This window comes from Hippopotamus amphibius, chromosome 8 (genome assembly GCF_030028045.1).
Source record: "Hippopotamus amphibius kiboko isolate mHipAmp2 chromosome 8, mHipAmp2.hap2, whole genome shotgun sequence".
Lineage (NCBI taxonomy): Eukaryota > Metazoa > Chordata > Mammalia > Artiodactyla > Hippopotamidae > Hippopotamus > Hippopotamus amphibius.
Genome location: NC_080193.1, coordinates 68,711,223 through 68,737,508, shown reverse-complemented (window position 1 = coordinate 68,737,508; position 26,286 = coordinate 68,711,223). Strand labels below are relative to the sequence as shown.

General features: G+C 42.1%; 1 protein-coding gene across 5 annotated transcripts in view; it reads left to right on the top strand.

The window, feature by feature from the left end:
• The first annotated feature begins 235 nt into the window (after positions 1–235).
• CACNB4 (calcium voltage-gated channel auxiliary subunit beta 4) overlaps positions 236–26,286 on the top strand; it is a 126,948-nt gene continuing 100,897 nt past the window's right edge. For 3 of the 5 annotated variants that reach the window (XM_057745451.1, XM_057745449.1, XM_057745452.1), the window contains exons 1-2: positions 236–664; positions 2,593–2,752. In XM_057745451.1, the coding sequence (XP_057601434.1) occupies positions 2,747–2,752 (6 nt within the window). In that variant the 5' untranslated portion in view covers positions 236–664; positions 2,593–2,746. Of the gene's footprint in view, positions 665–2,592; positions 2,753–2,826; positions 2,875–26,286 lie in introns of those variants that run through there. The other 2 variants (XM_057745450.1, XM_057745453.1) reach the window with 2 other exon arrangements.

Here is a 26,286-nt window from a genome sequence, read left to right as displayed (position 1 = left end):
GTTAAGTACAGATGTTGGATAGAGATGAGTATCTGCTCACCTGTCTTTACACAATATTCTCTGAAAATAAAATTTCTCCGTGGCTCCCCATCCCCCTCCAATTGTGCGTTTAATTAAGAAGATGAGCAGTTGTGTTTAGAGTATTCAATCGCCTGCCTTTCCCAACATACCAAGCAGCCTTTTAGATGTTGATAAGTGTTTGTTGCAAAACTATACGATCCAGGCGAAACAGGAAGCAGCTTTCTGCTTGGTAGGGTGCTCCGAGCTGCCCTCCACTCTCTGAGGGAACGAACGCTCTTCAGCTGACTGAAGCAGGGGAGCTGAGCCAATCAGAGGCCACTTTCCTAGCTCAGTCACCAGTCTGTGGTTGAGGAAGGGTTTGGCTTTTTTATGCTCTGTATTGAGAAGGCAGATAAAAATGCCAGGTCTGGACTGCCTCTGGGGTTAACCTCACCCTGTGAGATGTGAATGAATAGCATCTTGCCTGGTAAATCCACAGCAATTGATAAGGCAGGTGCAGTTCTTCCAAACAGGCCTTTTCTGTCTTTACCTCTAGCTGTGGCTTCTGTAGCAGTTTTGTTTTTGCCTTGAAAGAGGTGCTCTGGATTATCAGACCTCCATGTATGACAATTTGTACCTGCATGGAATTGAAGACTCGGAGGCTGTAAGTATTTTCATAGATAGCTGATTTCCTCTCCCCTCCTCTTCCTCCTCCCACTAACCCCCCCCCCCCCTTATTTCTTAGGCAACGCAGGGAACATGGAGCTGAAAGCCAACATCGTTTGGGTGCTTGCTGGCTGCTGTGTAAATGTTCTCTGTACAGTTTAGAGTTAACTGAAATAATTATTATATAATGTCTTGTCAAGCAAAAAGGAAATTAGGGTGATAGGCAGAGGGATCTAAGGGGACAGTCTGCCTGGATTTATACAATACTCGGTCCATGTTTGATCTGACAAGGGGTAACTGCTCCTTGTAGACTGGCTTAAACTGTGCAGAAAGTGCCTGTGTTTTCCAATAGCAAGGTTCACAGAAAAGGCTCATTCATTACATAATACACATTGTTTATTGAGCTAGCGTGAATGGAAGTTCCTCAGCTGTAGCTGTGTTATGTGCTTTCTGGTCAAACAAGCAGTGCAGATCTCCTGCTTCTTTGTTAAGGGAATCAAATGCAGAGGTTGTGGTCGTAGAACACCCCAGTCTGGAGGCAGGGATTTTGTCCCTGTACTCTACCCTAGAAGCCTGGAGTAGGCTCACGTGTGTTTTGGCTTAGAAAACTGGACTCCTTTCCCTTCATAGGTCAGGCTCATGTAATCTATTAAAATCAAGAGGAAAAGTGGTTTTGAGCAATCCCTAAAATCATACCATCCAAATGCTAGCTTTTAAATCCTGGGTGAAGCTCATGACTGAATCTTTCTTTTACTATTGCTAGTGGTGGTTCTTGATTTTTCATCAATTATATAGAAACCTTGCAAGGTAGAATGATTCGGGGTGGCTAACGGGACCTGCTGTGCGGAGCCTGAATTTTCTATGAGTGCAATGCCATACATGTTGCTACATTTGAAACAGGAATGTGTTATATAAGGTTCTCTGGCTAAACTACCAAATAAACAGATTATAACAGAAAAAAAAAAAAAAAAAAACCCTATGCTATACGTCAGTGCAGACGTATGTGTCAAATGATGTGCTAGCCCTAAAAGACAGAAGCCCTCCGCTCCGATGAGGCATCCCATTTTCCTGCGTGTCTGCGTGTGAGCGCTCACTCCAACTCTGTTTCCGCAAAGTCTTTGCGTGTTGCCCAGCGTGCTCGTAAATTATCAGCCTGTCAGTTTACTGCAAGGGACTGTAGTCGGAAACGGCGGTGGCTGAAATAGAGAAGGTCCACATTGGCGAGCGGGGTGGGAGGAAGGAAATGGCAAGTAGAGGAGTTGAGTGAAGTAGCTTCCCTGGCTGGGTCCTTCAGGAGGCCTGATTATTTCTCCTACCCCTTCTCTCCACACTCAGTTATGAAACATGTGATGCCTCGTTGAAATGCAGCTTTTATTTTTGACCCTTGGTTTTAAAGTTAAGTGGATTGGATTTATTGCAGAATAAACCGGTGATGTGAGACACCGGCTGCACTGACCAGTGTTGGCTAGGAACGAATGTATCCGGCACCTTGTTCTCCAGAACCGTGTACGTTTCGGATGCACTGGTTCAGAGGGGAGCCATTATAAGTATGAAAACATTTTTTCCCTTCTTGGTCCGGCCTCACTGGACGACCGAGCTTTTGTGTGGGGTGGGAAGGGCCGAGTGCCGTGATCTCCCGTGGCGGTAGTTAACGCGGGTAGTGTTAGGTACCGCAGTGCTCTGCTCCTGGTGACTCAGTGGCGACCAGCAGGCTGAGATCTTCGGGGCTGTGCACATCTACGGAGGCAAGGCAGGTGGGAAACCCGAGGAAGGAAGAAAGGCACCTGGCCCATCCTTAGTGGAGAGCAGGGGAGGTTCTGATGGGTGGGCTCGGAAGCGTGTCCCATAAATCGGAGGGGAAGGCAAAGGTGTTCGGAGGGGTGAACTGTCTCTGAATGCTCATTTGAGTTTATTTGTTTTTATAAGGAAGAATAATGTGATGTGTTACCCAAGATGGTGTGAACAAAACTTCAAGCCAATGGAGAAGACTAGGCCTAAATAGCTGACCCGGTGAAGTGAAAAATAAAGCCACACCTGGAGAGCCACATCCTCAGCAGTCTTTCTCAATGCCAATGCATTTATGGCTGTAAGTGTGGGGTTTGCCCAGATCGAAGCTAAGCTCTCAGAACAGGTCTGGTGGATAGGTGTGGAGAGGCTTTTCTCAGATGGCCAGCTGCAGTCCGAGAATACACAGGCACTACAAGCTGAGTATGGCGCTTCCTTTGCGGGGGCTGGGGAAGCCACCCACACGTGTCCCATTGCTCTGTGCTTTTGAAAATGTCTTCGTGGGGTGTGCGGGGTTTTACCTGTCATAAGCGATGCTATTCAATGTGTTCACACAGTCAGCCTGTAATAAGATCATCTCGCCTGGGGACTGATATTTTATTCTGAATAAGAACAAAGAGTTATTGTACACTGTAGGCACCTCACCTCCCCGTAGTATGAGAGAGATTTTGCTACTGTGATGCGAGGCTTTTTCTGGTCCAGAGGTAGACAGTTTGCTCCTGATACCCTAGATTTTCGCTCATAATCTCTGTGTTTCATGTACTGTGTATGTACAGAGAGAGAGGAACAGGAGCCATGCCACAACACGCTTAAGTCTGGGCATTTTAGACTCGAGTCCTTTGGAGCCTTTTTGGACAAGCCCATGAACTTCTGCTCCGGTTGCTAGGAGGGCAGTTAAGTGTCAGCATCATTTAGATTTACAAGGAAGTAAGAAAGACCTTTCGGTGTCCCACAGCAAGGCCCTGCACAGGAGTGGGAGGTTTCACACAGAAAGTCGCACCACTCCCTTTATTGCCTTGACACGGATAATGGAGTGTGTGCTCCTGAGTGGGTCCACACCCAGCCCAGGTCGCTCACAGCCATCATGCACAGACTCACTATCTTGTCTTCTGGGGGAGGGTTGCCCCATTCCACCTTCCTCGCCCGCACTGGATCTTCGTGCAGCTCTTGATGGCCAAGATACTTTTCACTGGCTGAGCCCCCAATACACGCTATGTGTTTTTTATCTGTTCCACAGTTGATTTTGATAGATCTCATTCTTGGTGTACACACTTTATAAATGGATTCATTGTGTATTTTGATGTTTGTGAAATCATCATAAGAAAAAAAATTTTTTTTCGCTGAACAGGGGTATTACGCAAACAATAGGTGGGATGTTCTTATAGGGATAAATGGAAGAAACAGATAAGTAGAAGAAGTTACCTAAAATCCACCTAGAGATAATTGCTATTAATATATTACGTGTGTCCTTTCAGACTGTCATTGTACATGTATGTAAATATGTCATTCTAAACCTGCTACTGTGTATTGCATTCTGTGAAGTCCTGTTCTCACCTCATAAGATATTGAGCACACAAGGACTAAACGGGCCTTGCAGGAGATGCTTTGCAAAATTTAAAACTCCTACACGGACCTTCCAAAATTTTGAGCATTTTAAATGAAATACAGATTCTTAAAAGTATGTTGTAAAGTGAACCCAGGCTTAACTGCACATAAAATTAACAGCTGATTTCTCTGACACAATTTGTTCCATTTCCAAATGCTTAAATCTGAAAGTAGAGGGAGAGACCTAATCCTTTTCAATAAAAAAGGTGATCAGATCATAATTTAGTAGGGAGGGAAATGTATTCTTCTGAGTGTTTTCAGTCATAGAAAGCGGCCATGGTATATTTACTAATACTATTACAGCTCTTAGAGTGAAAGTGAATTTTACAAAATCTAATATGTACATATATGTTAAAGCACATATGTAAATTTATACCTAATTGCATATTATAAGGATAACTATATGTTAATTATTTAAACTGTTCGTTTTCTAAAAGTTGTGTAACTGCATGTGTTTGCCTAAATGTCTGTGTGCTCACAGGTGTACACACTCTGTACATCCTCCTGTATTCATGGACATTCACATATAGGTATGTTCTGTGCCTTACTAATCGGAGGTTCATGCTAAGTGGGAGATTTCTGCCACAGAGCTTTTGGAGAAGGAAAACTAACTTCTCTTGGCATAAAGATACGGAGAGGGTTGAGAAGCAACACATCCCCAAGCGAGTAAATGATTGCTGCTTTCAGAGATATAGTGAAGTTTATAAGTACGAAGACATGTCCTTGTGCTTGTTAGGAAGGAGGATAGACTTCAGACAGAAGGCTTTGTGTTTACAGACCTTTGGAACAACACTCTAGGGATATTAAGGATTAGATTTCTTGTGGAAGTGTTTAGACCAGAGGTCTTCATGGTTTGGTAGTTCAGATGATCCCTCATGGGGTTGGAAAGTCTTTCTGGCCTATTTCTAGAGAGTCAGGCCTATTCTATGAAACAATTCCTCACTGGCCAGAGAGGAAAATCAAATGCTGCTTATGGTTTGTCTAATAAATTTAACTAAGAAAATCAACTTGTTTTACTCAGCTGAGTAAAACAAGTCTGTTAAGTAAGTGATGAACAGAACCTTCTCTTCAATCAGTCAATTCTTAGCAATGATGGCTTTCTAAAATGCATATTGAAATAATTTCTAGATGTAATCGTCATGGAGCTAAAGAGAGAAATTCCTTACATCTGGTCAGAACCCATGAATTTGCCTCACCAAGGTCATCAGTCTTGCCTCTTTCTTGGTACTTTCCATCTTCGAGTGACAGAGGGAAGCGTTAGGATCGAGCCCCGCCTTTCCTCGGGTGTCCTGCTTCCTATTGTGATGAGTCAATCAGGATTCTAGAATGTGGTCTTGTGACTCCATGTGTGCCTAGTGAACATTAGATTATTCTGCGGTGCAAGATATTCCATAGGAAGGTCTACAGTAATGATGAAAAAAGTATGCTTTTAGGGTGAAGCTGGGGAGGCGTCCCATTGCCTTAGCCCTTACCTTTCCATCAGAGTTCAGCTCGGATCTTCTTTCTCTGTGGAGAGTTCTCATCATTCGGTTCACCATCTTCCTTAAATATCCCTTACCTAGATAAACTAAGCCACCCACGGAGGACAGGGAAATATAACTGAATGTGTTAAGTTGTGTTCTTTTTCTTTCCTCTCCCACTAGTCCTTTATAATAATCATCAAGTCATGAGCTCAGATTTCCATGAAGCTAAGTTTAAAATTATACCAAGAAAGCTGTGTAGATAGAGACTCTGTATGCTGGTCTAAATCAGGCTGACTTTGGTGCCTGTAATGTGTTTGGATAGGGTCACGCAGACTGTAAATTCAGCAACAGCTGCTGCACTGCTACCCAGGGCGAGGCCACGTGGAACAGATGCCTGGGGTCTCATTTATTGAGGTCGGGGCACTAGTAGTGTGTAAACTCGAGGGAGTTTACAGTTCACATGAAATAATGTCAAGCCGATTGGGAGCTGTAGATTTTATATACCTTGGACTTTGAACTTTTTAGGACTTTGAAATATCTAAAATAAAACCATGCGGCCCAAACAAAAGGAAGGTGGCCCAGAGAGCTCACATGACAGTTTTTAAGATCTAAATAGACCAATCCTTGTTCTTGCTCTACATTTATGTATTCTTTTATAGCATAAATGTGTGGTTTGGGCAATAAATAGTTTTCTCTCTCTTAAATGGTGATGCAGTATCAGTACTTCCGATATCCTATTTTTTTCTTTTGCATCTGTTCTCAGAAGTATTGAAAAGTCTTACATTTAAAACAGGATGTTTTGAATTTGATTTCATTCCCTTTTCATTCATGGGAATTGATCTAAGATAGCACATCTTAACATGAATATTGGCAGGTGTCAATTATTCAGGAGCTTGATTGTGTAGTTTGTGGATAACTTAGTCCTCTTATTTTGCCTTTTTTGTTCCTATTATTCTGTAATCCCTCTCTTCTTTTTAGCTTGAGCATAGGATAGGAAAAAGAATCTGACCTTCAATGCTATTACTTTATTAGCAGATTTGTTGTAAAGTTCAATGAGTGATAAGGTTGTAATTAAAAGTATCTCAATCTGTTTTAACCTCCATAAAACTTAAAAAAAAATTATCTTCTACTGAACATGTCTATGAGCCAGGAAAATGTCAAGTTTACTTTTTGTATTTTGTACTATGAAACATGTGTGTAGTGTACTAGTGTTGTGATTAAAAACAGAGACTCAATCAAGATTGTCAGGGATGAAGTCCTGGCAGTGGGTACATGTCAAATTTTCTGAGCCTGTTTCCACATCTCCCAAGTGTTAATGACAATGGAACCTGTGTCTGGGGTACTTTTGAAAATTAAATTAGTTAATATGTGTGAAGCCCTTAAAACAACAACTGTAAGTGTTTTCTGCTGCTATTATTATTGTTATACATACACAACGAATATACTTATCCTTTGGGGAATTAAACATACGTCTTCCTTAGCAGGTTTTGATATTCCCACCAAATCCTATGGTTTATTTTCAGAGTACTTGTATGGTTTTGCACCGTGATTTCCAAAAATATAGTAGTTGACAGGTGAAAGTACACACTAATCCTCTAAGGCCTTATGATTGGTTGATTGGTTTGTTGTATTTTCAGAAGAAACTTTGGTAGAGTGTAATTGAAAGAGTGCTGGGAGTTGAAGGCCTTGGTCTTTGCCACATACCAGCAGTGACTTTGAGCAAGTCATGTAATCATGCTAGTCCTCAATATTCCCTCCTATAGAACGAAGAGGTCTGACTTGATGATTTCTAAGTTTTCTTCACATTCAAAATTTTGTTCTGTTTGCTGATAAGCAGTTTCTTTAGTTGGGATACAAGTGCCACCATGTGCCATTTGCTTTTTGAAGTGATCCGTTACTGTCATTTTGTGTATATTAATGAGTCAGGATTTGGACCTTGAGTCTTTTCAGAATCTTTGAAGGTGGAAGATGTGTGGGGCACACGTCTTTGAAAGGACTAGATGTTTGAAAAGGGAGATTTTTTAAATTTTATTTTAGATTTTTAACTCTAGAAGCCAAAAAAGGGTGCATTTCCTATTGCTCATTTCCTTGCCATTACACACAGTGCACCTCCAGCCCACAGCTATCTGAGCTGGAGACACTTGGGCCTCATCTCTAAGAAAAAACAATCAAAGGCAAAAGCTTTCTGAGAAGTAGTTCAGAAGTAACTTTCTGTCCTAACTCTTATTGATGATCGAGGAGAGGTGTTTCTTCTTTAAATTATCTCTGTCTTTCCTTCTTAGTTGTGTACTAGGAGAGTATTGACAAAAAAAGTTTGAATCATTGTTTTGTGATGGTTGTGTTGTTTAATCATGAAGAATGTTTATCGTTTGGTGTTTTCTGGCTTTACGGACTTTTCTGCAGCTCAGCATTATTATTCTTTGGGGTGTACTAAAACCAATAGTCAGTCAATAGGAAAACCCCAGGAATAGAATAAACTGTAGGAGATATTTATTATTTTTTAAAAAGTCATTCATTACTTTTAAAAGGAGTGACTATGCCTGATCTGTTTGATTTTCCTCTATGATAAAGCAAAAGGCCACCAAGATGAAAAAGTAAAGAATATTTACTTCAGCCAAAAGTCAGATATTCCCTTAAATATTGTTTGAATGAAGTAAGAGTTGGAGGCAAATATTTATCATCAAGCTAGAAAAATACGATGATCATCATGCTGAAATAGTCATTGAGTAAACAAATTAGTTCCCCAATTTATTTCCAAGGAGTCATTATTGATAGCTTAATATCTAATTTTAAATGATGTCCTGGAGATTAATGTCTTGGGGTTTATTTGATTCAATGGCTCTGTTGATCCAAGAGGTAGAATTAAGAACTTATTATTAGATTTTCAGATAGTCTCACATTTGATCATGTTGTTGATGCTTAGAATGTAGGGGTGGAATTATATATTTATATTGTGTAGGTGAAATTGATAAGGCAGGGAAGCGCAGAACATTTCCTAGTTATCGTGATGCACAGGGCCTGCTGCAAAGTGTGAGGATGCTTGAGGGTACGGAATAAAAACCACACAGGTCCAGAAAGGCTAGGTAGATGCTTGATTTTAAAAAGAAAAGGTCTCTTGATGGTCATATTTAATTATTAGTTAACTGAAAACCAAAAATTTGGTACATAACACACGATATATCTTCCTAGAGTACAATGTTAGTGTTCTTCTATATTGTAACAATTTCTGAGGTCGTATATTATATTTTATTGACCCTAAGGCATATACCCCCCCACACACACACATTTTGATGCAAAATGGGGCTACATCTTGAAATTAATGGTATCTCATAGTTTTATTGGTGGTTTTTCCCTCAGTGACACATAATCTGATGTCGAGTCTTAAAATCACTTTTATCTTAAGTTCAGTGAAATGAGGTGTTTAGGAAAAAACATTTAAGCAATACAAAACCATACAGTGTGAAAAATTTGTCTTCTTTGATTATCTCCCAACCTAGTCCCTTCCTCAAAGGTAGCTGTTCTTAGCAACTCAGTGGGTATCCATTCAGACCTTTTTTCTATACACTGACAATCATGGACATTTAGAAAAACATACTTATAAGCACATGTATGCTATTTATAATTTTTAAAAATATAAATGAGATCATAATAAATATTATTCTGTGACTTACTTTCCTTACCTAAAAATGTACCATGAGTGTTTTCCCCTATCAATTTATTCTTTTTTTTCAAAAATAAATTTATTTATTTATTTACACGGGCTTTTCCTAGTTGTGGGGAGCAAGGGGTACTCTTCATTGTGATGTGTGGGCTTCTCATTGCCGTTGCTTCTCTTGCTGCAGAGCACGGGCTCTAGCGCGCAGGCTCAGTAGTTGTGGCACACAGGCTTTGTTGCTCCACAGCACATAGGATCTTTCCAAACCAGGGATTGAACTCGTGTCCCCTGCGTTGGCAGGCGGATTCTTAACCACTGCGCCGCCAGGGAAGTCCTGTTCTTTTTAATAACTGAATGACATAAAATCTGTATAGGGTGGATTTAATTTACCCCACTGATAGATTTAGAATATTCCCCATTTTCAATCCTGCAAATAAATGTTGTAGTTAATATTCTTACATATGAATCTTTGTGTACACATGGAACATTTCCCCAAAATAGTTTCCTAGAAGTGGAATTGCTAGGTTAGCACATCTCAAGATTTATAGATATTAGTGAGTATTGTAAAATATTTTTATATTAAAATAAATATAAACATTCTTTTTTGATTGAGAATAAACCAAATTAGCTCAAAATTTTGATGCAAAATATAAGACTTCAAAGAAATTTCTTGATCAAGGGAAGCAGCTTTAGGCTGTGGCCTCCAGGTTCCATAAGAAGAATTTACTCTGTTGTAATAGTTTTTTTTTTTTAAACCCACGTTCACCCCCCCCAACTTCATTTCATAAATGAAGAAACTGGTGAGTCAGCTTATGCAGGATGACCCAGACAGTTTGTGGTAGAACTGGCTCTGGAAGCTTTTCATATCTCTTTCTAGAACAATATACTTTTTACAATGCCAAATACCAGGTTAACAATATAAAAAGCTGGAATAAATCACTGAAGGGTGGTATAAGCAAATTATTTTCTATGGTGCTTGCTTGACAGCTAAAGCAGTTGGGAGTGGGGAGAATCTCTAAGATAGAGAACAGATTGCTCTCTGACCTAAATGGTGAGACCTTTATCTAACTTGGAATCCAGATTAAAGTTGCAGTTTCTTTCAAGCTTTTTTGTTTGCTATTGCTTTTCGATATGGTTTGAAATCCCCAGTCCTTGATGGATTAAAATGATAATGCAGCCATAAAACTTAAACGAACGTTAAAAACTCAATGCTAGAGAAGGTCAGAAAGAGGTTTTGTGCTTTAGGAAAATGCTAACATTTTCATTATTTGTATGCAGGTCTTGATGACATTTGTATGTTGATGCTACATTTGGCCCTAGCCAAGAGTGACCAAAGTTCCATTATTCTTTCTCATTTTCAATTCATCTCCATGAGCTTCCAATCCAGGAAAACATTTGCATGATTCAGTAGTGATATTTTTTAAATGGTAAAAAGGGACAGGAATATTTGTCAAAGGTGAAAGGATATGACACGTTCTAAGTCGGGGGTGGTGGGGTGTGAAAGGTCCTTGTATCAATCAGAATCTCTACAAAAAACAGATAGCATCCTCAAATTAGGACAATTTGAGAAGGTCTAATAAATTGAAAAGGTGTTGGTAGGTGGTAAGGAAACCACAAGCGATGGTATAATACACCCAGGGCTAGTGACTGCGGAGCTGTTACCACCCTTAGGCTCAATAGGACCAGAGGAGGGCATAGTTATGGGAACCTAGCAGGACTGAGTCCTGTCGAGAAGTCCTTTAGAAGGATGCAGCCCTCCCTGCAGAAGGATGCAGCCAGCCAGAGGGCATCCCACAGGGAGGAAGCCAGGGGATAAATCCCGTCATCTCATTCTCTCTCCCTCGCTCTGAGCTCTGATGGGGCTCCCACTGGCCAAACCCAACCAGAAGCCAATGAGTAGGGCTCATAGGTCAGCCATGCAGTGTTAAGAGCAGAGTGGGGAAGAGTGGAGGCTGATCGGAGAGGACGCTGCTTCCATGCGCACTGTCAATGGGCCTTGCCTGAGTATATTCATGTCCGTAGATGAAAGCATGCAGTCTGAAGGCATTCCTAAAACACACCTCTGAAGGTGCCAGTGAAGCTCTAGAGGGGCCGCTGTTGGTCATTTTCTACTGGAGATGTGTGTTGCCTTTCATATGTGAAAATAGTTCTACTGAAAATGGTGACCTGGATTTTAATACTGTTTTGTTCTAATTAAGATTTGGGTTACTTCAACAAGGTCTAGCAATGGGAGAAAATAAAACATTTACATACTAGTTTTGTGGAGAAAGCTTGAAAAACTAAGCTGTGCAGGCTTCCATGGCAGTACACTAAGATCTCTGCAGATAATGAGCAGATGTAGAAAAGCGTGGATGAGACCAGCTTGTGGCTCAGCTCTGCTCCGGTGTCACGGCCGGGCCGGAATTAATTCTTAGGATCCCTCCTAATGTCATCCCAGTGTGATTCCCTGCACTTAAAACAGTGGGAGGGTTGGTGGGAGTAAGGATTAGCATTGGGAGATTTTCCTGTTCTGATGACAGCCTCCTTATTAAAAGATGTATTGACTTAGTGGGGTGGTGGTGGGAATGCTAAGAGTAGTGTTCCCTGTACAGCGTTAAAGCAGAGCTTGTTTTGCAAGGTTATAGGAAGCCCATGGAAAATATTAGCTTGGAGGCCAGGCTTTGCCACTTTTAGTAAAGCTACACAGACCTTGTGTGTCTCTATTAAAAAGTCCATCGTGACTGCTTGCCAGTTACATGGTGTAAAATTTGTGAAAGTCCACTGAGTTGCACATGTATATGTCATGTTTCTGTATATGCGTTACACTTCAGTTAGGAGTTTTGGAAGTCTCTTTTGGGGAAGCAAGTGAAACTAGTGGAACTCTGGAAGCTGGCATAGGGACTAGGGTTAGGATGGAGGTAATGAAGCCCCTTGCTTCCCACTGTTAGAGCCTGAGAGATGTAGAGGGAGGAGATTCTGACACTGACTATGTGCTGGAGATCCTGAGTTCAGAAGAGCATTAATCCTTGACTGGTGGACCAGTTGGCCAAGGATGGACCAGTTGGCCAAGGATGGGACACATGATTCATCCCTGGGAGATGGGAAGACCAGGCCCTTCCAGTGTCTGGAGCAGAAGCTTCTCTCGTTGCTTGATGCTCCTCTTGGCCTTTTGCTTCACCACCCTCCCTGGGACAGATTACTTACCACAGTGCCGGTTACCTGCCATGTACGGCAGATGCCTCACCTCTCTAAAAATGGTGATTCCTAAGATAAGGAGGACACTGGGGAGTAGATTTTCTCTCTGCCTCCAGCAGTGTCTGCAGGGTCGCAGCCAGGCAGTTTTCACTGGTGAGAGCTGGTCCTTATGCTCACACAACAGTGCCAGTGCATCAGCGGAGAGCCAATTCAGACAATAAAGAGTGAACTGATGATTGCCATGAGTCTCAGTTGAGGGTTATTGGAATAAAGTTCTAAGGTGCAGATGTTTACTCTTGGGAGGGTGTGTGCTTGGTACATGGGTGCACTCAACAGAGGTGCTGATTAAGTCTTTAAATATTAAAGCTAAGCTGGCAAACATATCATGTGAACACAATGTTTTCATTTTCAAAATTTACGTGCTTATAAAACAATATCCATTATATTTAGACATTAGTTTTTCATATTATTTTTATACCTAATTCTTTCATTATTGCTAGTGCAGAGTGAAGTGTTGTAAGAGGGTGAGGTAAATCTTATAATTGAAGTATACTGTTACCATTTGTTACTAGAGACGCTTTCATCAGCTGTGTTATTTTGCATGGGGTGTGTGTGTGTGTGTGTGTGTGTTTTAAACCACTTGGATCAAAGCTACAATATAAGGAACCACGCAAACTACGCAAGATACTATAACTATCAGATTTTTTTAGGACTGAGTAGTATGATGATGAATATGATATTGTTTTGCCCTGGTTTTGAAATATACACTCTATAAAGGTAGCTTAAAAAAAAGTTCTTTGTGCCACATTCCAAACTTAGTGGGGATGAACGTCCCAAAAATTTTTTTAAGAGAAAAGAATACAAAAAAAGATAGAAAAATAGTAAGGAAATGCATAGCCTAGTTTCTGTGAATGTTTTGATTCATATCCCTTTTAAGTGAAATATGTTCTGACTGTAAGATGTGCAACTAGTTGTTAGATTTTTTGTTTGAGTGTTGCATTTACATAGAGAAGCTGGCTTTCAAAATGCCAGCCAGCAGCCAACTCAAATACTGAAGATTTGTCTAACTTAGTGACTAGTTTAGTAAGAAGATATCTTGAGGACGTTGCGGGGAAGGCACATATCAGATACCTTGTTCTGGAAACTCAGCCAGAATTTTGTCAGTAGTGATCTATCTGATTCTGAGGGTATTTAACTTTCACTTCCTAATTTAGGACTTGCAAAAATGCTGTGAACATAAAACCTCACTTCCACATACTTAATTGAAGAGGATAATTTTGAAGTTCAAGACTGCCTTCCTGGAGAAAACCTGGGGATATGCATCAGGCTCTGGCTGTAAACGATACCATTTCTTTTGTAAAATTAAAAAAATATTTTTATTTGCTGGGGGGAGGATTCCTTGGTTGCCCAGTGGTTAGAACTCTGCACTTCCACTGCAGGGGGCATGGGTTTGAACCCTGGTCAAGGAACTAAGATGCAGTTATATACCATTTCTTTAGAAATGTAAAAAATACCCATTACTCCCTAAGCATTTATGTTAAAATAACTTCCAGGATCCCCCAGCCACGGACATAGATAGACTCTGGAAACATTTCCCAGTTTATTGACTGGGGCTGCTTCTGGGTGACTCTCCAAAAAATTACTGGACCTTTCTGTAATAGAGGGAGAAAAATCAGACACTGATGAATAGTCCTCTTTATTGTACCTACACATAATGACACTGGCTTCCAGTCTCAAAGGAGCCCTTTATTGTAGATCATGTCTTATATTAGTGTTCTGCAGAACACACTTTGGGGAAAATTATTTGCAGTAGGTAATTGGGAGCTATTGAAGGATTTTTTAAAATGGAAAGTGGTATGATCAGATGTGCATGGGTCAGGGTAGAAGATGGATTAGATGAAAGGGAGAATTCAGGCAGGGAGTCCAATTAGGAAGCTCTTGAAATAGTACAGGTGTGAGATGATGGAGGCCTCAAGTAGGGCAGTAGCAGTGGGAATAGAGGAGGAGGCGAACTGAGAAATATTTAAGTCATAAATGCAGCAGGTTTAATAACTAATTAGTTTAGGAAGCGAGAGGAGTCTGGGATGAACCCCTCCACTCTGGTTTCGGTGAGTGACTGGTTAGTTGTATGCTACTGAGATTGGGAAACTAGGCCATTTCTTCTGATGCCTTTTGAATTAACCCAAGGAGCTCAGGTTAGAAGCAGAATCCAGGTTTTGAAGGCTTCAGTCTTCCAGCTGTTGATTTTGATTCCTGACTAAGAAAATTACTTGGTTTCATCCCAAGGTTGTGAAACAGTTTTGTTTCAGAAATCTAGGAATGCCCCCCAGCCGCCCCGCCAAGACCAGGAGCTGGCTGCAGAATTATTTTGATCTAGCTGTCTCCATCCTGGACCCTGTACCCATCCTTATAGACCCTATTATGTTATATCTGGAAACCAGAGAGGAAACATGCTGTATTCCCCTAACCTTGGTCTTGAGGAGCTTCTCAGCAAATCCCCTCCTTAGTAAATGAGGTTTTTTGTTTGTTTGTTTGTTTGTTTTTTATTTATTTATTTATTTATTTATTTATTTATTTATTTATTTATTTATTATTTTTGGGGGGATACACCAAGTTCAATCATCTGTTTTTATACACATATCCCCGTAGTCCCTCCAGTAAATGAGTTTTATTCCAAGTGACAACCAGACTACAAATTAGGGCATTTGGGATATTGTTCAGATAGTAACCAGAGGAAAGACTATTTTAAAAAATCTTATTCTCTTATATATACTTCTTTTTCTGTTAAGAAGTAGAAGATCATAATATTTTTCTCGAGTATCTCTGCTCTCTTAATTTTGTTAGGAGTTTCTAGCCATTCACTTAATATGTCCACTGACATATGTGAAAGAAAAATGGAGCCCTAGTCAAGTGACTTTGGTAATGACCACGTTTAGTGACCTGTCACGGCACACAGTGGGCCACTAAAGTCTCTTAGCATTCTGTGATAAATGGACCAATTAAATTTTATTTAACCCAGCGATATCCCAGAGTTATTTGATCTCAGAGCCCATTTTTTCCCCCAATGAATGCCTGTTAACTTCTTGAAGAACTGGTATTCTGCAGAATGCAGCTGGGGAAAGGCTCATCCGGTTATTTACACCAAGTCACATGTTTTCTGGGAACAATCTCAGCATCTTAAATTGGGTGCATTTTGCGGGGCGGGATGCAGTTAACATTAGATTGATATATATGTTCCCGGGCCTTCCTCTCAGAGACTTTGGTTCACCTGTTTGGGACGGGGCTTAGGATTTGCATTGTTGACACACACTGCCAAGGTGATTTTTACGTGGCTACTTTGAGAAGCACTGGGTAAAATTATTGCCCTGATCGGCCGGTGTTTGTGACAAGGCACAGTACTTACAGTTGCCCTTTCTCTTTTAGGTCTCTGTCCTAAAAGAAATGTGTACTGTCTTCCTCTGGGCAGTAAGCCCTTTGAAGCAGGAATGTCTTCCCTATTCCTCTCCCTACCCTTGCCTACCTTGCTTGCCTGTGTACCTGCCCCAGGACAGACACTCAATAAATGGTTGCTGGGATGAATTGAAATTCAATAACCTTAATTCCTCCAGAAATGAAAAGGGGCCTCGAGAATGGTCAGAAATGATGGAACGTGGTGCATTTGTCAGGGATTCCCAAAGGACGCGTATGCATATATCCATGCCCAACCATACAATTATTTTTTCTTTGAAAAATCAAAGTAAATTTAAAAATAGAGGTTAGCAGAGTTAGGAAATTAAAAGACCTATATTTGTAAAAGATCCAGAGTGTGATGAGGGAAACTCAGTCTTCTCTCCATATATTTCCAACCGGGCTATATTGACTGTAAACAGATCGGTGACAATGTAAGTTTCCCTCCACCCTAGACTCCTAGACCCTACTCCCTACAGCCCACCTCTCTTAACAGTTTTTCTTTTCCTGGAAGCTTTATTGAGATATTATTGATATACCTACCATACAATTCACCCATTTACAGTAGGGAGTTCCATGGTTTTAGTATATTCAGAGTTGTGCAACCATCACATCACCCCAGAAAGAAATGTCATACCCGTTAGCAGTCACTCCCCACTACCCCCAGCTTCCCTAGCCCTAGGCTGTCTCTATGGACTTGCCTATTCTGGACATTTCATATTTGGAATCAGTCATACAATATGTGGCCTTTGTGACTGGCTTCTTTCGCTTGAACATAATGTTTTCGGGCTTTGTCCGTGTTGTAGCATATATCAGCATTTCATTTCTTTTTATTGCCAAATAATAATTCCAGAGTGTGGATATAAACGCTTTATTTATCTGTTCATCCACTGGTGGACATTCGGGTTGTTTCACTGTTTGGCTGTTATGAATAATGTTGTTGTACAAGTTTGTGTGTGTGTATGGAACTTAATAGTTTCTTGACCAGCGACTTTAAAATGTAAGTCATTTTTAATCATTTGTGATATACTAAAGATATGTTGGAGGTTCAAGGTTTTTTTTTTAATCCTGCTCCACTGACCTATATGGCCATATCTCAGCTATTTCCACGTAACCCTGCTCTAGGCAGTGTGGTCCCCTCACAGTTGCGTGAATAGGCAGTGTTCAATCTTAAGTACGAGACTTGTGGACACCGTTTCCTTTTTGCGGGGAAGCTCCACCCTCTTTTATAGCTTTCACATTGCACAAGGTCTAGCTCTTATTCTGTTCCTTCTATGAGGCTCTTCCCAACGTTTCCAAACTCTTCTGCATTCACATGACAGCATCTATCCCACTCACCTGGGCACTGACCACCTGCAGCCCCTTGTGGCTTTATCACTGTTTCATGTGTCTGTGTCTTATCTCAACAAGTGTAAGATGCTGGAGGGCAGTGATCAGATTCTACCGTTCTTTTGTGCCTCCCAACCACAACTAGACAAGGGTTAGAGAGAAATTAATATTGAATAATGAATGGATGCTTTAGCTCAAAGCCTCTGTGACATCAGCGTTCTCCGTGCATAGTAAAATGGGACTGGTTTGTACCAATCAGTGAGGAAATGATGAGAGTCATCGGTTAAACCAGGTGCAGCTCTGAAACTGCGAGGGGCTCATTTATAGAGTTGCTGACTTGTCACAGAAAATGCTGAAAGACATTCTGCTTAGAAATAATCTTGTCTGTACATCGTATATTCTCTTCATTTCTTCTTACTTGTTCTCATTTGCAAGGACATGTTCAGGGACATTGTCTTGAAAATAGGATCCTTGCAACTTCCTCCCTTTTATTTCCAAGCTCAGATCATAATTTAGCAGCTCTGTCATTATCAGAACCATTATGTCTATGATGGCCACAGACCGTCATTTCCTTGATTTCGCAAACAAGGTTAGTTCTTTGAATGAGCCCCACAAAAACGGACCTTCTCATGTTAATCTCTAAAGCCAAATGGAAACCAAAAAGAAAAAAAATTATAAAAAATTAGAGAGAAAAGTATAGCAATTTGAAACGGAACAAAGATATTTGTTTTTCTGGCATTTGTCAATGAAAATTTCAGCCATTTTCCTATAAAACCTTCTTTCCAGATATTTCCCCATGGATAAAAGTATAAACAAATCGCCCCAGTTCTTTCTTTATGAGCTAGTTATGAGAAGGTCCATGGAAATAATTCTGCCTAAATAAAATTACCTATTCATAGCCTTAATTTTTGTGTGTTGTTGTACAGAACTACAGACTAGGACAGTAGCTATTGGTCACTGCTACCCTGATTTAGAACGAGGGGCTTGTTGACGGTTGTAGAAACAGACTGCACACTATTGTGAAGCTGCGGCTGTTGCTTGTTGTGTCGCTTGGTCACAGCTGTAATGGTAGATCCCTTTAACAAGAATGTGTCTTTGGATCCTGGCGTCATTCATGTAAAGACAGGGGTCATCTGGGCAAATTCCTTAAGTTCCTACTGTGCAAATATTTTGACATATTTGTTCAACAAACAGATGGAATTTGTTGTGAAGGCATGAGCTTTGTAATTTAATCCTAGACCTATTTATTGGTGGCCTTTGTACAGAGCAAGTTGTTAAATCAGAATGTTACCAAAGAATTGTTTACAGATACGTTTTTTTCCTGAGCATCTAGATGAACAGTTAGTGAGTACTTATGGCGTGTCTAACACTGTACTAGGACTGGTACCCCCTTGTAAGAGTAATAGAGACAGAAGGTGTCCCCAGTATTAAAATGCTTAGAGTTAAGTCAAGACGACCAGATCCATGCACATGAAACAACCAGGAGGGACCAGAGAATAATGGGATGGGCTTTATTTTTGCAGAAAGAATTGGATTCACTGTGGTGCTTGCCATGTTCTAACTGTTTGCATATGGACAAATTATTGACCTCTCTGAATCTATTTTCTTATCAGGAAAGCAGGATAAAATATCCTTACAAGATTTTTATGGTGATAAAATCAATTTAGATAACATACACAAAGAGATAAAGTTCTGACACATAGTAGTTTAATAAAACTTAGATATTATTATTAATTGGAAGACAGCTTAGGGTGACTGAAATCGGGTTCAGGAGGTTTGGTATAGAGTCTAAACATAGACACAAAAGGAACTGGGAATCATAAAAAGACTTTGGAGGCATGGAATTAGTCTGTATAATTTCATAAAGGTAATAATATCTAAGCCAGACTACTGTAACCATAGTAATAGTTACCATGTGCTATGGGCCAAAATTGTTGTAATTGCTCTACATGCATTTTTTTCCCCCTTAATTTTCACAATAACTTTATGACGTAGATACTTTTATCATCCATTTCCTGGGCATGGAAAATGTTAAATGATTTGTCCAACCTCACACAGCTAGTAAATGACGGGAGCACGGTTTGAATCCAAGTGTCTGACTCAGAATCACTTCCTAAAACAGGGGAGCGAAGGGTTAGGGTGGCTAGAAAGGCAGAGATAGCAGATCAAATGAGGAAACAGAACCACAGAAGACCAGGCAAAATATTGGCAGGCTAAAAAAGATGGAGACCAGCTGGTGATCGGGCGTGGCTGTGGGACCCGAGTGTTGGGACAGATCTTTAGGTGGAAGGGAGCCACTTCCTCTCAAGGTGGAGCTTCTTGCATCTGGAGGAATGCTGGGAACGTGGTGGCCTCTCCCGCCTGCATCTGCTCCATTTCTGAGTTCTGCTGATAACGACCGAGTCCCTTCATGTACATTTCCTGTGTCAGGTCAGAATCTTTCATCTCACCTGAGCTGTTCCTTCATTTCCTCAAGTTTAGGGCAGAATTGCGTTCCATAACCCACCTGACACGCGCTTCCTTCTCTAAACATACCCCATCCTCTCTTGTCCCTAAGCCATCCACGCACTCGTCCAGCTAGTCATGCAGCCGGGCCTGAACACTGGAAGACTGTGCTGGCAAAGGGGTGAGCAGAGTCAGAAACTGCTCTTTATCTTTCTCACACAATTCCCTGAAATGTACCCCCAGTCCTGGGAATATAAACGTTTCAGATATCTTTGAGAACGATGCCGGAATGTGAACCAGCGACATCACTAAGCGGACGTAGTGCGGTTGGCATCCCCACCCCACCCCCACCTCCCGCCGTAGGAATCCTTTTTTCACGAAGGAATCAGGCTGATACTGTGCATTCTGGTTCACACGCAGCTCTTTTGGGGGGCGGGGGACGCAGCCCTTTAAGTCCTGGACTAGCTGCTTCTGTGGTCCTTTTATTGAGGGCCTCTAGACGTGTATGGTGGAAAAAAAAATAGACTTGTGTGGTGAATTATCAGCCCGTTTTCAGTGTCCCTCGTGCCTACTTACACTTCTTTTGTGCTTTCTTTTTAAGTGTTTGGGGAAACAGGATCCATTTTGCCACCCTCCCTTGGAGGTCACCTGTCTACAGAAGTGGGGTGTGGTAAAGGGACAGGAGAAAGAGGAGGCTCCTGGGCTAGGGGGCCCTTTCCAGCCCCCTTTCCAGAAATCTTTTCCAGCCTGTGCGTGCTCTTGTCTGTCATACATAGAGCTATCTGAGAGTGGTCTGTGTTTTACAGAAACAATGCACCCCCCCAATCCCACCCTGAATTCTGTTTCTAGCTGCCTCTTGCAAATAATAGTTACTCTCCATGGAAGGCTTACTCTGAACCATGAACTATCTCAGGGCAGATTTGTACATGACCTGTGCAGCACACAGGTGGGACATGTGTCCATCCTGATTGGATTGCTTATTCCAGCGTTTGTGCTGACTAGTTGGTGTTCATATCACACCACTCATCAAACAATTTGAATATTTCCCGGCACTTTCTGAATACCCTACATGACATGTATCATTTATTTCTTACAAGAGTAGATGAAGTACAAGGTAGATGTATTATTCCTATTTTACAGATGAGAAAACTGTGATGTAGAGAGGGCAAATAACTTCTCGTGGTCACACAGTTAGTCCACAGCAGTATCCACGTTCATACCCAGGGCCTCCAGGCCTTTCTAGCATGCAATGCTGCTTTCCAGGCCCTAGAAAGCCCCTTTTCAGTGCTTAGTGCACCCAAGTCATGTCTTGCTGCTTTGTTTACTAGACGCAGACTCTCAGAATGCCTCCTTCTCGGAGAATGGAGGAGGGAGGTTTAATCAGCTTCCTTGTGCACAGCACTCCAGCCTCCTCATTAGTCTTTTCTATTAGGGAGAAACAGAGGTGCAGCTATGGCAGAAGCCAAACCCTGCAGTCTACAAGCGTTACTCAAGCTACTTCCTCCAAAGTCTGCAACGTTTCTGCAAAGGGACCTAAGCTTTCTTCCCATGCATGAACTTCTTGTTGCCCTGATTTATGATATATTGCATTCTCTTAAACTATCAGATTCCACCACTCAAAGGAGCAAACTGAAACCTGTTCCTCGCTGACCTCTCTGATTCTGCAGGCTCCTCTAAACTCTCAGCATCCTTAAGGGAAATTGGAACATGTGGTCATCTGTGGTTGTGTGCCAGCTCTGGAGGGCTTGCTCTGGTCAACTCCATCCTTATAACACTTCAGTTATCAAGACATTGATTATAGGGGGAACAGAAAGAGGGGAGTGAAATTGGGTCGTTAGGTTTTCCAAAAATTTTTTTTAATTGAGGTGAAATTTATATACCATAAAATCAACCATAGTACATTTATAATGTTGTACAACCACCACCTCTATCTAGTTCCAAAGCACTTCATCACTGCAAAATAAAACCCAGTACCCATTAAGCAGTTACTCAGCACTCCTCCCCCTCCTCCCACCCCGGGCATCTAGCAATCTGCTATTTCTGTGGACTTACTTTTTCAAATATTTCATACAAATAGAGTCATACAACAGATGGCCTTTTGTGCCTGGCTTCTTTCACTTAGCAGAATGGAGAGGCATGCATGTTGTAGAATGTCTCAGTACTTCATTTGTTTTTATGGCTGAATAATATTCCTTTATGTGGGTACACCACATTCATCCATGAATGGACATTTGGGATATTTTCACCTTTTGCTGCCTTTTTTCATTTGAGTACTAGTTTTCAGTTCTTTGGGGTGTGTACCTAGGAGTGGAATTGCTGGGTCATATGTTAATTCCATGTTTAACTTTTTAAGGAACTACCAATCTGTTTTCCACAGGGGCTGAAGCATGAGTTGGTTTTGATAGAAGACTTTAGGGCAGACATCACAAAAACAGGACAGCACATATGACTTTGTCTCATAGAACGTCTACACATCTTGGGACGAGAATGAAAGTGAACATTGGTCTTCTAGAGACAGATATAGAGCAATAAAAAGTACAGCTGTATATTATGTATGGGGGCAGATTTTCTTATGTCTCCTGCACTCCATCTCCCACTGAGATTATTGCAATAATAATAATTCACTGGTCAGTCTCCCTCTGCCATTGTCCCTTTCCAGTCTTTCCCTCTCAGAATTATCTTTTTAAAGTGCAAACTCATCTTGTTACTCACCTATTTTAAAATCCTTAAATGGTTCCCCATGGCCTTCAGAGTACATTGCAGATCCCTCTCCTTGGTGCATCGGGACCTTTACACTTTGGTCCCTGCTGGGGTCTTTAGCTTCTGCCACTCCCACAGGCATCATCACCCTTGGACCACACCACCTACGTGTAGGTGGCCAACAGCTCATGCTCTTACACCTTCTTGCCTTTGTACACATTCCCTTCTCTGCCCACAGAGCTAACTGTTACATCTCCTTCCAGGTGCCACTTAAACACCACATCCAGCCAGGAGTCTCTCATGACTCCCTGGCCTGAACTTTGGTACTCTCCACTGTATGTTCGTGGCTTCCTTACAGCTTTTACTGGGCTCCACAAGGATAGTGACCCTTACTCTTTTTGGTTCCTTGTGTGTCTCAAACAGCCACAATAGTGCTTGGCACAAGGAGCTCTCCAAATAGGTCCTGGCTGAATGAGGTCAGGGTGGCATTTTTAATTTTGTTTTCTTACTGTCTAATAGGTAGTAGGTATAAAATAAATGTTAGTTGAATGAAAGACAGGGTGGAAGGGAAGAGGAAGGGACAAGTGAGGGAGGATGGGAGGAAGACATAGGAGGAAGAGAGGAGAAGAGGAAAGAAGAAAGCAGGAGAGAAATGAAAGCAGGCAAAGAAATGACCCAGAAGATGAAAAAGAGAGTGGATAAAAGAGTGGGGGAATGAATGAAACTGGGGAAGGCAGAGAGGAGCTAGGCTAGGGATGTCTGGCTTCAAAAAATGTAGCCATTTATTCTACAGATTTCAAACTTACTACATTCAAGTGCTTGCATATTAGAAGGATGGAGGGCTTCAAGTCTTGGAATGAATGCCCCTAATCTCACTGCATTCCAGGTCCAGGGGCGGGAGGACAAGGACTTTCCAAATCCCCGAGGGTGTAAGACACTTGGCAGGAATAGCTGCTTCCGTTAGTCCCATCATTCTTAGTCTGTTTGGGGGACCTCTGGGTCAGAGCACATAAAGGGACATTTGAGATCAAAGCAGGAGTGGCTCTCTTCTGCTCAGCCTAAGCAGCCGTCCTTTGCTTACAGAGCACACATTATATAACTTGCACTTTGCAAGCAGCTGCTAGGTGATGCCGCTACCTTCTGGCTCTGCAGTGACACAAGGAAAGGCTCACTTAGGAAATGCGGGCGTGGGGCTAGGAAGGCTTTTTAAAATTCAGGTCTCTATGGAGAAAATGACACCAGGTTCCTTCCTAGTTTCTCATGAGGGAGTTTTAAGCAGCTAATCCAAATGCAGTAAGTGCCCTGGTGACACTCTCCTCCCTACCCACATTGCTTCATGCATGCCAAAAAGTGGAGGAGCTCCGAGTGAGTCACTGGTCTCCTAGGGGCTTGAGCAAATAAACAGAGCATCAGATTGCCCTCTCCTTCCTCCGGCAACCCTGGCCAGGAAAAGACTCCTCAGTGTACCCCTTCTGCACTTTTTTATTGGCCTTCCCCCCAACCCCACCGTTTTAAGGCTACTGCTCCTTGTTTCTGTAAACCAGGGACGAGTCAGCAAACAAATTGACATTCTCATAACAGTGATTAAAATCTGACCTCCTGTGTCCCCGTACTGGGCTCTGTGTCGGGACAGGTGCCTGCAGACGGTGCTGGGCAGGCTCAGAGAAGGCGAGTGGAGTTGGCGGTACTCACTCCCGGTTAGAAGCATCTGCTCTCAGAGCCAGAGGACCTCATGGCTTTTTGCAAATCGAAGAACCTTCTCCTTGGCAAGGGAGCCCTGAGGTAAATGCTTCCAGAAGCACCTTCGGAAGTGCATAGACATTTTCAGGACACTCAGGAACTGTTTCTAAAGTTGTTCAGTTTCTGTGTGATCCAGAACCCCTTCAGCAGCGATTCTCAAAGTGTTGTCCGCAGACCGCTCTGCGGTAGAATCATCTGGGGAGCTGGTTAGGAATGCAGTTTCTGGATTTAGCATCCACTAGGGGCAGCAAGAAGCACCATCTTTAAAGGACCACAGATGATGCTCTGCATGCTGAACACCAGAACCACAGTCTTACAGGTTTACAGGGCAGCACATCTTGAAAGGCAATCCCCAGACATCTCCTGTGTACACCCGCAGAGTTCCTTCTCTGTACCTCAGCTGGGTGACCCCCTGATCCAGGATGATGTAACCAAACACACAGTACCTGATGCTGGCGATAGAGGGCACTTCTGGGGCTCTGATTTAAGCCATTTTTTCAGCTGGGTTGCTTTTTAAAAAATGTTTATTTGTTTATTTATTTATTTAGCTGCGCCAGGTCTTAGTTGCGGCACACGAGATCTTTGTTGCAGCATGCGGGATTTAGTTCCCTGACGGGGGATCAGACCCGGACCCCCTGCATTGGGAGCTCGTAGTGTTAACCACTGGACCATCAGGGACGTCTCCTGGGTCGCTCTCTCTCATGACTGGTTTTTTCTTCATATTGGCCGCACACAGAATGTTTTTCATCCGGTGTCTCCTTGGGGGCTTGGACTGAAATCAACTCTCAGGCTGTGAGCACATGTCACACCAGGATTTGTGGCACAGGGCACCGAGATTTACTCAGATTTTGTTTTCTAAAGGACTCAGAATTGCCACAGTCCTTCAGAGCCCTAATCCTTCTTCTATAAGGATCTATAGAAGAGATCCTTATAGCTGTGATAAAGTACCCTCCACCTAAAGGATGGTTTCTGATAAATCAGAAAGTTTCTGATAAAATAGCATCTCTCTGGGAATGGTGTTTCCTTCCTTTTTCTCTCCTCTCTGTTGGGCACGCTCGCCCCCTTTCCACCTCATTCTGCGCGATGCCAAATGCTCGGCGAGAGCACTTGGCTGGTCGGGACACACCCCGAAGCTCTGATCGTCTTCAGGCTGCTGATTGCCTGTCAGAATTTGTCTGTCATGTGGCTCCTGTTCTCAGACGTTTGCTAGCTAAGTTGATGATCTAACTGTAAAGTATTAAGGAATGCTGATGATTTAAACCAACCCAATGACTCTGGTAACATTTGCATCTCAACAGCAACCTCAGTGAAGTGAATGATGTAGGAATTTGAGGCATTTTAGGGCAATCCCAATCCCAGTTTGCCAACCTGGGAAACACCTCTGTCCCAGGCAAACCAGGAAGATCGGTCTCTGAAGTCTCATGTGGGAGCTATTTTATAATAATAATAACAACAATAGCATTAACAGCTAATATTTATATGGTGCTTTGTGCCAGGCAAAGTTCTAACTTCTTTACACATATTACCTCATTTTTTCCTATCAACAACCCTATGGCTAAGTATTATCATTACCCCCATTTTGTAGATGGGGAAACTGAGGTACAGACACATATGCCCAAGTTCATGAAGGAAAGGAGGCTTTCTGAAATTCCTTAAGTTACCAGCACGTGTCTACCTGTTCTCTGTGTAAGGCTACCCTGCAAGAGGTAGTCCTGGGATAAAATAGTCTTCCAAACCTGAGTATTTTTCCTTATCCCACGTGGCTTTCCTTTCGATGAAATTTCAGTTTAGTGGGAAAGTCGAGAAATTGTTTTAACCAACAAATTCATTGAGGCACCTGCAGAAAATTACTTGGTGCTCACAGTCTGGGGTTCTCTGTTAGTAGAACTTCCGATACATGTTGATCGTAGTCCCAGTGAGTGATTAAGATACTGAGCGAAGGTATTAAACAATGCCCAGGTTATTGACCTTGGAGCAGTAGCAAGATCTAAAGGATGCCCTTGGTCTGTGTATTAGTCTGCCTGGCCTGCCACAGCAAAATACCACGTAAACAACAGAAACTTTCCCGTGGTTCCAGAGGCTGGAAGTGCAAGATCAAGGTGCCAGCAGCGTTGGTTCCTGGTGAGGCCTCTCTTCCTGGATTGCAGATGACACTGTCTCACTCTGTCCTCACCTGGCATCTCCTCTGTGTGGCTGCATCCCTGGTGTCTCTTCCTCTTCTTCTAAGGATACCAGTCCTATTGGATTAAGACTCCTAGTGATCCCAGTTAACCTTAA